General features: G+C 28.5%; 3 protein-coding genes across 3 annotated transcripts; 1 reads left to right on the top strand and 2 right to left on the bottom strand.

The window, feature by feature from the left end:
* The first annotated feature begins 81 nt into the window (after positions 1-81).
* Positions 82-3335, top strand: LOC132925919 (zinc finger MYM-type protein 1-like). Its single transcript, XM_060990276.1, has 2 exons — positions 82-2265; positions 3189-3335. Exons 1-2 carry the CDS (start codon positions 268-270, stop codon positions 3333-3335), a joined length of 2145 nt encoding a protein of 714 aa, XP_060846259.1. The 5' UTR covers positions 82-267.
* A 1173-nt stretch (positions 3336-4508) lies between these two features.
* Positions 4509-5072, bottom strand: LOC132925918 (uncharacterized). The gene has a single exon (XM_060990275.1). It carries the CDS (start codon positions 5070-5072, stop codon positions 4509-4511), a length of 564 nt encoding a protein of 187 aa, XP_060846258.1.
* A 3199-nt stretch (positions 5073-8271) lies between these two features.
* LOC132925917 (uncharacterized) lies at positions 8272-12734 on the bottom strand. The gene is made up of 5 exons (XM_060990274.1): positions 12628-12734; positions 12212-12257; positions 8883-9140; positions 8593-8817; positions 8272-8511 (listed from the first exon to the last, which is right to left on the bottom strand). Exons 1-5 carry the CDS (start codon positions 12732-12734, stop codon positions 8272-8274), a joined length of 876 nt encoding a protein of 291 aa, XP_060846257.1.
* Positions 12735-13932: the final 1198 nt, after the last annotated feature.

Below are 13932 nucleotides of genomic sequence, written 5' to 3'. Positions count from 1 at the left end.
ATTTGACTTGATCAAGAAATTTACTTTGTAGAGTTTGGTGTTTATATTAGCATATAATTTTTTTCAGACATGGAACTAGATTTAAATGCTGCATTTCCAACAGACCGTGGTAAGTTTCCTGAAACAATTAATAATGCAAATTTAAAAAGAAAAATTATATTGTTTGGACCTTGCAAACCGAACATAAAATTTCCAGAAAATGCAGTTACTAATTTTGATGACATTAATATCAAACAACGCACATTTTCTACTCAATATTATTTTGTAATGAACCCAACTGGTATTAAAATACCTAGATCATGGTTATGCTATTCAGTGGATCTGAACAGAGTTTATTGTGAAACTTGTTGGCTATTTGCAGACAGAAATAATCCTAAATTTAATGTAAATTGGATAAATGGTTTGAATGATTGGCAGCATTTATCACAGAAAATTAAGGTACACGAAATATCTATTCAACACATTAATGCTGTCAAAGTTCGAATTCTTTGGGTAAAACATCAGACCATTGATAAACAACTTGAAGAACACATTTCAATAGAAGCAAAATATTGGAGAGATGTTCTTACCCGAATTATTAAGATAATTTTATTTTTGACATCGGGAAATACAGCTCTTCGTGGTAACGAGGGAAAATCAAGAAATAGTAGAGAGGATGAAGGGAATTTTTTGCGTGCAGTAAGATTAGTGGCTGATTTTGATCCAGTTTTAAACAAACTTTTGAGTGACGAAGAAACCCGAGTTAAATACTTGAGCTGGAAGGTTCAAAATGAAATCATTGATTTATTAGCAACAAGAATGAGAAATATTATATGTGACGAAATTCGATCTAGTCAATGTTATACAATTATTATGGATTCCACCCAGGATATTTCAAAAACAGATCAGGTTAGTTTCATACTGCGTTATGCAGTAGTGAACTATGCTGACTGTACGTTTGAAATAAAAGAATCATTTTTAGGATTTTTTACATTGAACCATCATGGAGCAGAAGATCATGTAAATTTAATTAAAGATGTACTAAATATGTTTAATTTAGACTTGAGCAAATGTCGAGGACAAGGCTACGATGGCGCAGCCGTCATGAGTGGTAGCCATTCAGGTGTACAAAAAAGAATCAGTGATATAATTCCTAGTGCATCTTATGTTCACTGCAATGCACATAACTTAAATTTAGTTTTATGTGATTTGGCTAAAAGTACACCAAAAGTATCACAATTTTTTGATACTCTGCAAGATGTGTTCTTATTTTATAGTAAATCAGCACCTAGATGGGCATCATTAGCTTTAGGGGATTCTGTTGCTAAAATTGTTTTGAAGAAAGTATGCACTACCAGATGGGAGGCTAAGCACAAAGCTGTGTATGCTCTGAAAACTAGGTTCATAGATGTATTAAAGTCATTATCCAATTTATCTTTAACAAGTCTCAAAACTGATGAAAAATTAAAGGCAAGCTCACTGAAGAAAAAAATTGAATCTTATGAATTTGTTTTATTATTAACAATTTGGGAAAATATATTGAGAAGTTTTAATCTAGTATCTAAAAAATTACAATCCTCTAATATTCATCTTCATAGTGCTTGTAATTATTTAAAAGAGGCTACATCTAGTATTACAAATTTAAGAGACAAATATGAAGAATTTGTTAATTCATCAAATATTTTATGTAACCAATGGGGCATACCGATTCAATCTATTGTTCGACGCCGTATTTATTCAAAACGATTTTTTGACGATGTTGATGGTGATAGAAGACTTGACATTACTAGTGAAAACTTCAAAGTATTGGTTTTTTTACCTATTATTGATACAGCAATTGTTCAACTTAGAGAAAGATTCAACAGTTTGTATGAAGTAACCAATAGGTTTGATTTCTTGCTACCTCAAAACATTTTAATGTTTTGTGAAAAGGATATTATGAAAGCTGCATATGATTTTCAATTGTTTTACAAAGATGACATAAGTACAGACATAATAAGACAGATATTATGCTTAAAAAGTATGTTTAATGATACTCTAAAAACAAAATGTGATATTAAAGATTTATTGCAGTGTATTTTAGACAATGATGTAGCTTCTACTTATAATGATATACTATCTGCATGTATAATTTTCATAACATTACCAGTTACTGTTGCCGCTGCTGAGCGTTCATTTTCCAAATTAAAAATCATTAAGAACTATTTGAGAAATTCAATATCACAGGATCGTCTAACAAACATTAGTATTTTAAATATTGAAAGAAATCGTACAAATGAAATAGATGTTAGTAAATTAATTAATGATTTTGCCAATAAAAAAGCAAGAAAACATAATTTCTTGATTTAATTTTATATATATACCTGACATTTGTGTTAATAAAAAGTTTTGATAATATAAAGATTATAAGTGTGTTTTTATTTTTTCTAATTGTACAGTGGTTTTTCCTATTTGAATGTACTTTAAGGATTCATTAATTTGTATAATTGTATCTATCTTCAATTTTACCAACTTTATCTGTCATGGAATTTACTGACTAATTTAAATATTTATCTCTTTAGATAAAAAGATGTATGCCAATATGCCATTTATAAATGTAATAAATGTACCTATAATAAGTAGATTTATTTTACTATTAGTATTTACTATTTTTTAATCAACTATTTAAGATATAATATTATAATGATATATTATTTGAATATTTTAATCAAGTGCAGTTAGACATTTTTTTTTTTTATATAAGTTTCAATTACCAATGAAAAATGATAAGTGGGTAGGACACTTGTTGGATACATGAATTCTCAAAATGCCTGTATCCTGTCTGCCACTGTTTATGTCTACAGTACATAAGTGTAAATCAATTAAAATTTTAGGAGGGGCTAACATTTTATACGTTAATGTAAGCAAAGGGCTTGGTTCCCAGTACCCACACACAAACAAAATAAATTAAAATTTTTTTTTTGATGGTGGGAGGGGGTGGGCTAATGGACAATTTTGTGGTTAAGCCCCTCCCTATTTCCGCAAATGCAATAGTAAAAAGTAAAAGGGCCTCTAAAATATTTTTGAACCGGGGCCTCAAATTTGTAGTTGCGGCACTGGTCAGTTCAGATAGATACTATCGCGGTCGGCCACGGGATGCGGGAAAACCCGAAATAATTTAATAATATCATAAAAGCATATCATATCATATTAAACTTAATACTTCATAGTCGTGGTCCAAAGAAAATTCTGAACAGCGGTTAAGTTTAATGTATGATGGTATACCTTTTAATAATTTGTTGGCTGTTGATGAAATAATATCCATTGCATCCATTAATTTAATGTCGCCGACAACCGACAATATGGTTATTATTTAATTCATAGTGTGGAGCTAATAATCTAATACATTCATTAAATATTTTTTTCCACTTTTAATCATTTTAGCACAAATTGCGAGGTTTTGTTTTTTTTTGATTTTTCTAAAAGAAACTTGTGGATAATCTCACTATCTGCAGCAGCACATGTTAAGATAGTCAACAAGGAATCCGGAGAACAACTATTAGTCAAAATTTACCTTGCCTATTCCTTTAAAAATAAGAGGTTTATTTTGAAAAGTATTGCTATTTTCAGAAACGCTACAATATTTTCTTTATTTTTTAAATTTAAATTTAAATGATTAAATCCTGGCTGAGCAACAATAGTATGATTTGGTGGATCGAAAATTCGTCACTGGTTTTTTTTTCATCCACATCTCATTTGCCATTGACTTTATTTTTATTATCACATACTAGACAAATCCGCGATTCACCAAAACCTTCTTCACTAAATGGATTTTTTACTGAGCAACCAAACAAATGAACTGCTTTATTACAGTAAATACGCCGGTGTATACCACTTGGAAAATCACCATTTCTACATGGTAAGCAAGTAGGAGCATCATCGTCGTTTGTTTTTTCACCGTTATCACTTTCATAGTTGTTATCATCACTACTAACAGCATTACCAAGGTGGATAAATAGAGGTGTAAACACTTCCTACTCTATTCGCCGTAAGTTGACCCACTTGCGCGCATGCATACTGAGCCGCCGGAACGTTCAGACCCCCCACGTCGGAGACAGGTGGTCTGTGATTGGTCAGTGGTGTTCGGCTGTCGACGGTGCTCGTCGTAGTAGTCAGCTGCCGCCGTGCATACAGAATGTACAAAATAATTGTTACGAATTATATCGATAATATTATATTTTAATACGGTATACACGGCATCTGTAATAAATTCAATACGATCGCAACAGTCTATTACTGAACCAAAATACTTACTGTATACATTTTATTATTATTAAGTCGTATCATATATAAATAATGTTAGGTATGTTGTAAAGATATTTAATTAAAAATAACACGTAATAAAACACTTACGGTTATAATATACGTAATATAAAATGTTTTATTTTTACTTTATTAAATATACAAATAATTACAATAAATTTAAATAAATGGTCATATTAAAAAAACAGTAATTAAAAACAAATATATTTACAAATTATAAGAATAGTTCAATCCATATCAGACTCTGAATCAGATGACGTATCTCCAGTAATAGTTAAAGTTAAATTTTGTCTCTCCGCTTCAAACACCTCGTCCATAATGTCATCTATTTCCCAAAACCTATTTTCTTCCAGTATCGTGTGTCTTATAAAGTTCTTCCACATATCTGCATCTACTCTTTCTATGCCTTCTATTAAAAGTTTTTTGACATCAGGTAGTTTAAATGTAGTGTTGTTCATTCTTACGTGATTCTTGATCGATGACCAAGCAAGTTCGATCGGATTAAGCTCGCAATGATAAGGCGGCAGACGTAAAATTGTTTTATTTTGTGCATTGGCGATTTCATCAATAACAAATTTCTCATGTTGAGGCTTAATTTTTTTTACGATGTCTAAAAGTTCTCGTATTATCATAGTCCTATCCACCACTTCCCCTTTATTCTCCAACCACTGTATAATATCGGCCTTCTTCGTTGACGCAGTCGGTGCTTTGTCCAACTTAACTGAATGATACGACGCATTGTCCATAACAATAACGCAGTTGTCCTTTAGACGAGGTAGAATATTTTCCATCCACTCGCAAAATATATTGTACCATTATGATAGCGGGCCGAAAAAAGTACATCACTTGTAACTGCCACCGGGAGCGCTGACTACCCGATGAGGGCTCAAAAATCCTACAGTTTGTATGGTGCGTAATGCATTTTAGCATTTATTTTTACTTAATATTTAGTATATTTCGGAATTACAAAGGCTATGGACTTTATGCCATAAAATAAATCATGATAAAATATATATATAATATATAATACCATGATATAATTTATATTTTTCATTTTAAATAGTGTAACTTAAAACTTATTATAATATGTGCATATGGTACTAGTAATTCATATACTATTTTAATAGTAATTTAATGTTTTGAAAAACATATAGTATATACATTATACAATTACTAATAGGTAAGTCATAGTTTTTATTTATATTAATTTTGATATTTATACTTTTATACTTTTAATTGTGTTCTTCTTGTATGATATTTGATCATTATGCCTTTTGCAAGCAAATATCATTCTGGTGTTCAAATAGAAATTAATAACATATTTCGTTAATTCATTCTGATGTTCCAGACAACCAACTTTGGAAGGAACTCCAGTAATGTTTACTTCATCCATAACTAGAATAATGAACACACATTTTAAATAAGGAACATGAATTAAATTAATATTGGTACACTAAAATATGCTAACCATGTTCCAAAATATGTCTACTAATACTTTTATTATTTATGACATTTATAATAGCACTCTCCAATGAGTATATTATATTCATTAGACATTCTGATGGACTAAGTAAATGTCCTCGAATTCTCATGTTTATAAATTCTTGAACTTCTTCTTCAAGATGAGTTTGATCATCTGATGTTGAAATCAGAGAATTAAAACAATCATTGCAAGATTTGCCAATGAATGTTTTTTGGAATTTCGAGCAACATAACCAACAAAGTAGGTTAGAGCAGGTTTGTCTATATTTGTAATTTGATCTTCACAATATAAATGATCATTAAATATTTCAAAATCACCATTGTCTAATATTTCATCCAATTTTTTTTCCAGGTGTAATTTATGTTGTCTATCTTCTTTTGATAAAATTTGAATGTTGACAAGAGAATTTAACATTTCTCCACCACTCACATTACTTCCTCGTGGTGGTTTTATTAGTGAATAACATGACAATAACCGATAAACTTGGATTAATTGTTTTGGATCTGGATTCTGATTGGTGGAGCCACATGCTTGACGTAAACAGCCAAATAAATGCTAATGAAAAAGTAATTTTGCATATTTATTAATATTCATTTAAACAAAATAAATGTTAAAACTATTCATACCTCTAATGCATCTTGATTAATTCGTTTAGTCATGAGGTAAGAATAATCGTTTACATTTGTACATAAATATTCAACCAATTGAATTGTACTATTTAATGACACTATCAATCCTTTTTCTGTTTGACTAGTAAATCGTAAATTTTGGTCTGGAATATCTGATTTCCACTTATTTAAATAGTCAATAAAATCCACAATAATCTATGAAAAACTGAGTATAACAAAATTCTAAGTAGGTAATTACTATAATTATTTTAAGAAAACATTTACTGTGTCATAATAATTATAATAAAAAAATACCAAGTATTAAATAAACATAAATAAAAATAATGCGATTTTTACTTTATTGCTGTGCGAGTTTATATCTGCTTGCAAGCCATATTTTTTAGTGTTTGAATTCATTATATCTACTAAATCATTTATTTTTCGAATAAAAGTAATTGTTGGACCACAATCTTTAAATTTATCATATCCTCGGTTCATAAGTTCTTGCATAGAATCCGCTACTGATTTACTAAAAAACTATAAAATACTATATAATTATGCAATATGTCATAAATATAAGTACTTTAGTATTATTTCATCTTACAACCATAGCCATTTTGACATTCATTTTTTGAAAATGCTGTGGATACAAATGATCTTTAGTTAAATTGTAACATAATTTTATGTGATTTGAATCATCATATTCTACTAAGTATTTCCAATGTTCAAATTTAACAATTCCGTCAGGACACTGTATCATAATATAAGTGATAGATTAACAAAATAATTTTATTTAATCTTTTATGTAAATATCTGATACATTTATATTATATAAATATATTTAATACCTCAAACATTCTGTTTTTATCACTGATCCACATAGTTTTTATTAAGTGAGGGAAGTCCGACATAATACATAAACCAAAGTTTTCTTGATGGTTCTATAGGATGCTGACAGCTGAAATTTGTATTGGTTACACCAAATGCATTCCACATACCTCTGTTCCATGGGCCACCATCAGTTACTATATTATGTACTTGGAACTCAGAATTTTCAAGTAACAATGTAGCTTTAATAATAAGTTTTTGTAAAACATTATTTGGAGCTGCACCTTTACTCAAGAAAGCACCAATGGCCTGTATCCATGGTCCTCTAAATGGTTGATACATGAAGACTAGAGCATGATCAGCCATTTCATTTACTTGATGCTCTGGAGTAAATTGACCCAAATCAACTAAGCCATCTACATTTAAAGTTGATTTATTAAATATTACTAATGATGATAATGACATTTCATCCAAAAGTAAGCATCCTAAAATTCAATATTTAATATAAAATATTTATACTTATTATTCTATGTTTTTAGATATTTTGATACTACCATGACATTCTGCATCATCCATGTGTTTGGATTTTTCTTTTAGCATTTCAAATGTACTTTTTTGAAATCCATAAGCTGGCTCTAATATTTTAATATAACGCTGTAGAGTTACAATGATGGTAATGGCAAAATCTGTTCCCTACGCATCTTTTGGTACAGAGCAGGACTTTTAATTTTCATCAGTATACATTCAAAAACCCAGTTGTTTGTGTAACGTATCCCCTTCTTGACTTAACTAAACTAGCTTTAAAACACATTTTGATTGCCTCATTTTGTGTTTGAGGTAAATCTTTAATGATTTCATCTATTTTCTCCTCTTTAATCATATTAAATTTTTGTTTTAAATTATTGATCTTTGTTTTCATCAAATAAATCTGTTTATGAAATATTTTAAAATATGTATTATACATACTAATTTTGAAATAAAACTAAAATAAAATTGCTTTAATAATTAAAAAACAAACCTTTTTAGATAGTCTTCTTGTTTGCTGAACTCTTTTATACTTAAATTGTGTTCTTAATGTAGTTTTCTGTTGGTTTTTTTTCTATTTAAGTTTTTACTAAGATTTTTACAGTAATTACATCTAACGCATTTACTTTCCACGTATAACATACATTTTGAAGACCATTGATTTTTATTAGTCAAATTAATACCAGAACAAATATTTAACAAATTAAATTTACTCAATAAGTTTTCAATATAATCACGTTTCTCAATATATTCTTCAATTTGAGTTTCTTTCTCTCTTATAAATACCTATAATGTGCATTTATATTTTATAACCGTTAATAAATATTTTATATGATGAATTTACTCTTTTAATTGTAAAATGCTTACCTTAGCTACGTTGGGAGTAATAAACATAATACATTTGTCATTGTAAAGGCCACTAATATGAGTAAAAACTGTTTTTTCTGAATAATCAGTGTGCAAACCCCACATTGTACCTGGTAGCTTGATATTATTTGCACCGATATGAACATTATACCTTAATTGTTCAGTTATATTATTTTCTATTATTTCGTTGGTTAATTCAGGGTTAACAATTGTTTCATTTACAGGCTGTTAACATTTAATATTATTTAAATTAATGAAGGAATGTGTTATTATTTCATACTATACCTTACATTTATATCACTGGGTTTATTCTTTTTTAGATTGTTTGGTAGTATTGACCTTCCTGTAGGAGGTCTTCGTTTTTTGATACTTTTGTTGAAATAAGAAGGCAAATTAGGGTAAATACAAGGTACAGCATTGGGGTTTAAAATAACTTTCTTCAGTTCATCTTTTATTTCATTTCCTGCTATATTCTCAAAACTTCTATACGTAATAATATCTTCAGTAATAAAATGCAATTCACATACTCCATCTTTTTTCGTTAACACATTCGAGACGAATCACGCGCGAGGCGCGTGATACAACTATGTACAATGGAGACGGAACATTTTCGCTCCTTTTTTCCCCTGGAGACGAACAGTTTTTACCAATTTTTGTACAATTATTATGCTTTCGTATTTTAATAAACTTTTATGGTTTTTTCACTATAATATAGTAGAAATGTTGTAGTTTTAAAAAAAAAAAAATAATTTTCATAACTTAAATACTTCATATTTTTCTTACCGGTCAAAACACGATCAAAAATGACAAAAAAAAAAGTCGACCGATTTTTTTTTTAATATAAAACTTCAAAAATAACATTTTTCTTTATTCATAAATTCAAAATAAATAACATAATTTAGTTATTACCAAAAAACTTAAATATAAAAACAAATTTATAAAAAATAATCTTAATATTCATACTACTTCAGAATTCATGGGTAGTATAAAACAAGTTAAAAAATAATAATAAAATTACTGAAAATTCCTATATAAAATGTGTTAATACTAATAATGATTTTTAATTTACAACCAATAATTATTTATAGTGTGATATTTTTCAAAACAATCCTCAATACATAACGGTGTATCACACTGTTTGCAATAAAACGAAGTTTCTTTTCTTCCTCTTTTGCCACTTATATATTTTATTTTATCTGCACAAACTTTACAGACTCTTCTTGGATTTTGCTTTGATGCTGTTGATGGTATACGTGCAATAAAATGTCGTCCTGACAGCCGATTTGTAACCGTATCATTATAGTTGTCTTGATTATAGCCACTTTTTTCTGCCAGTTGTAAGCCCAAATTAATTATAAATGTCCTTAATGTTATTTTTTTGTGTTGGTTTACTCTGTTCTTCAATATGTAACTATTTACAACTGTTACCATAAATAAATGAAAGAACATTTTTTTCCACCATTTTAAACTTTTTCTCTGAAATGGATAATATGAAACCATTTGATCTCCGTGATCAACACCTGTTTTGTTTATATTGTAGTCAATAATAGAATTAGGTTTAAACTTAAGAAGTTCACCAGTTTTAGATCTAACTGAGACTTGTTTCATATCTGCTGAATGAGCTGTTGATAACATCAACACGTCTCTTGTATCTCTCCATTTGATACATACCAAAGGACCTTGTTTCGAATATGTCATTTCACCTTTTTGTAATTTTTCCTTTACTACTTCTTTAGGTAGTCCTTTACGGTTAAACATAACCGTACCTACACCATTTGTATTTTTTTTCCAAAGAGCATTTAGAAGTGCTGGGCTTGTATAAAATCTATCCATGTACACAGTGTGACCTTTATAATAATACTCTTCTAAATGTCTATCAAACAAAGCAATTATCGAATTATCTTTTTGATTTTTACCAGAATAAATTTCAAATTTTAAAGTATATCCTGTAAGAGGATCTGATAGAATATATAATTTCATACCGTATTTATGTGGTTTATTTTTCATATAAACTCTGAAATGTATACGACCTCTAAATGGACACATACCTTCGTCAATAGTTAAATTTTGACCAGGTTGATATAACTCAACTGTTTTTTTATTGATTAAATCAATATAAGGACGGATTTTAAATAAACTGTCATGATTTTCTTTACCTCTTGAAATATAATTTGCATTATTATTCAAATGCAACATTGAAAAAATCGATGAGAAACGATCTCTAGTCATTAGCTTTGACGCAAATGTGCTATGAATAAATGCATTCTTCGACCAAAAGTCTTTGATATGTGGTTTTGGTATTATAGACATATGAAGAATGATTGAAAAAAAAACTATATATTTCAGAAATATTAACTGGTTTCCATTTATGCCAAATAGAATTTTGTTTCAGCATATTTTTTCGTCGAAGATATCGAATAATCGAGTATGCATACCTATTAGTTTCTTTTTTTATTAATTTAATTAAATTATCTGGGAAAAAAATACTAAAAAACTCTATTTCAGTTGATTTACGAAGTACTTCATCTGAGACACCTGACATTGACGTAAATACGTGAGGTTGAGGTTCAGGATTTACTCTTTCCCATTCACATATAATAGGTTCTGTACTTTCAATTGAACGTCTTTCTACATCTCTATTTGTTAAAAAAGGTTCATTATTATCATGATTTTGTATAAAATTTTCATGTTGAATTTCGTCTATGGTGTCATCAAAACCCCATTCCTCAGCTATATTGTCATAATTACTCTCAATATTTTCTATTGGTACTTCATTCATATTTTGCCTTCTATTATCAGTAATTGGAACAGTTAAATCATTATCAATATTGTCAACCATTTCAACAAGATTTTCAAAAAGATTTGCACATTCATTTTCAAATGCAACCGGTAACAAATTCGTATAAACAGCTTCACACGTGTCCTCGTCAGAACTATTATTATCAACATTATCATCTTCTCTATCAGATCCACTATCATCCATAAATTCATCTAACATACGACTTATGTCTTGGTCGTTAATTTTTTTAGACATTTTTCAGTGTAAAAATAATAAAATATTAAACGTAAATTGTTTACTAATCACGCTCTGAATAAAAATCAAATGTATACAGCGTCTATTTTATTTTAGAAATAATTCGATAACAAGACAATATTATGACGTATAATACGTAATATGCGTGTCTATACACATAAAATTATATAAATAAAATAGTATTACCATTTAGGAACAAACTCCGTCAACAAACTCCGTCAAGCCGACACACGACAGCCCAAGAAAATGAAAAATATTATTTTGATAAAATTATTAATTGAAAACAACTATTATTAACAGCCAATAGGCGATTCGAATCAAATTCCAGAGACGCTCCACGTGGAGCAAATAATTTATTCTTTTTATATAAAAAATCTTTACGATATTACTTATCGATTGATTGTCGTATGAAAACAATGGTGTGAGTATATGATTTTATATCGATTTTTAAAATTCGATAGTAGACACAACGCGCGAGACGTGTGATTCGTCTTTTATAAGTAAAATATTGTAACGCGCCAGATACGTTACGCGTCTCAAACGTAACTTTTAGATTATGACGGACCGTCTCGAATGAGTTAATAATCTATCGGCTCGTGGAATTTTTAAATTCCAAGTATCAATCATGTTCCATATTCTTTACACTAAAAAATCACTCAACATTTAATCCAAATTTAAACATAAATAGCTAATTTATATTTTTGTAATTATTACAATATACCCAGTATATTGTATTTTTGTTATCTTTGTAATTTTTAAATAGTGTGTGATCTAAAAAAAATAACTTACTACCTCCAACTCAAGATTTGCTTAAAGAAGGTAGTTAAACCAAATTGTTTTCAGTATACTTGTACTTTAATTTGTATTATTTAATTTTAATATATTGTTTTTTTAGTAAAAAAAAAAAAAATTATGAATTGTTCATTGAACATACATAATAATAGGTAATAATAATATAATAATTAATAGGTAATTATTAATTAGTTTAAGAAATATCTACCTCGGGTAGATTAAATACTGAAGGTAGTTTTATTCCCTGCTCTTTATAAATTTTATTCTGTTTGGGTAACCCAGAGTTACAGCCTGGCACAAAACACTTTAGAGGCATAATTGATATATTAAAAAAAAAATTTAATTTCAAACAACAATTGTACAGAAATTAAATGCAATATGTTTTTAGGTATTTAAATGAATTACTTCAGAAAGAGTACACTTGTATAATAATATGTGAATACTGTTATTATACACATCAATTTAATAGATATTTCTATTGAGTAATAATATTTTAAATATAAATAGTAATACTTAGTATTTAAAATATATATTTTAGTAATACCTAGTATTTTCAATATTATGCCATACATAGAATTATTTTATTTATTTTTAGTTATTATAAGTACAATATATTTTTACAAAAATAAACATATCATGACAAAGAGACTAAGGATAGGTAGCAAATCAAGAAAATAATAAATTAGCCATTACTTTAATTTATATTTAATATGAAAATGGTTACAATAAATAGTAATTTTTAATTATAACACAAGTAGGCAGCATGTCAATATCTGCTCCACAAAACTCTATTACCCTCAAAAAATGCGGTTTATTAACCCGTCACTGGTCGCGTAATTTTATTTTTATTTTTGGTCGCGCGGGGTAAAAATTTTCCATAATATGAAATATACTTAAAATATTACTTTTAGTTGGTACTTTGTAACTAACAATACTTATAATTAATATACATAAATAATTATACAATTTTAATTGCGTATGGGCCTATAGTTTTATGAATAAAAATTTAAAAAATAATAAAAATGGTATGGTAATACAATACTATTATAATGTAAAACAATCTGGGAAAATTTCTATCAAGTGATCCCTACATATAGGCTTTATGCAATTGGTGCACACTTCAGTGGTTTTTTTGTCTTTTGCTCTTTCACAAAAAGCACATCGGTTCGAACTTCTCAACTTTTGAGGGAGCACTTCTCTTTCAACCTATAATAGTACGAAAACATTTTTAAAATATTATTAAACTAAAAAAAAAATGTTTTACTACCGTAACATAATTTTGAAGTCTTGTTTTTAGTGGTCTGGGCAGACTGCTAATTGTCATTCTGTACTTTAATTGATCCTCCATAAGTTGTCTACCCAATGATTTCAAAAATTCTAAACGTGTCTTCTTTACTTGCGTATTTTCTTGGTACACAATCATTGAATTTAGTCCTCCGATATTGAGTAGAGAATAAAATACTGTAATAGGCCAATGAGCACTATGTCTTGCCACACTGTAGTTTTCGGTCATC

This window comes from Rhopalosiphum padi, chromosome 3 (assembly GCF_020882245.1).
Source record: "Rhopalosiphum padi isolate XX-2018 chromosome 3, ASM2088224v1, whole genome shotgun sequence".
Lineage (NCBI taxonomy): Eukaryota > Metazoa > Arthropoda > Insecta > Hemiptera > Aphididae > Rhopalosiphum > Rhopalosiphum padi.
The sequence above is the reverse complement of the archived record's forward strand: the minus strand, read 5'-3'. Positions and strand labels throughout refer to the sequence as shown.

Coding starts and splice junctions, on each gene's coding strand:
- LOC132925918 (XM_060990275.1), bottom strand. CDS start 5,072: ATGGAAAATATTCTACCTCGTCTAAAGGACAACTGCGTTATTGTTATG.
- LOC132925919 (XM_060990276.1), top strand. CDS start 268: ATGAACCCAACTGGTATTAAAATACCTAGATCATGGTTATGCTATTCA. Junction 2,266..3,188: donor ATCGTACAAATGAAATAGAT/GTTAGTAAATTA, acceptor AATACTTCATAG/TCGTGGTCCAAAGAAAATTC.
- LOC132925917 (XM_060990274.1), bottom strand. CDS start 12,734: ATGCCTCTAAAGTGTTTTGTGCCAGGCTGTAACTCTGGGTTACCCAAA. Junction 12,258..12,627: donor TCAGTATTTAATCTACCCGA/GGTAGATATTTC, acceptor GTAAAGAATATG/GAACATGATTGATACTTGGA. Junction 8,512..8,592: donor TTACTCCCAACGTAGCTAAG/GTAAGCATTTTA, acceptor TGCACATTATAG/GTATTTATAAGAGAGAAAGA.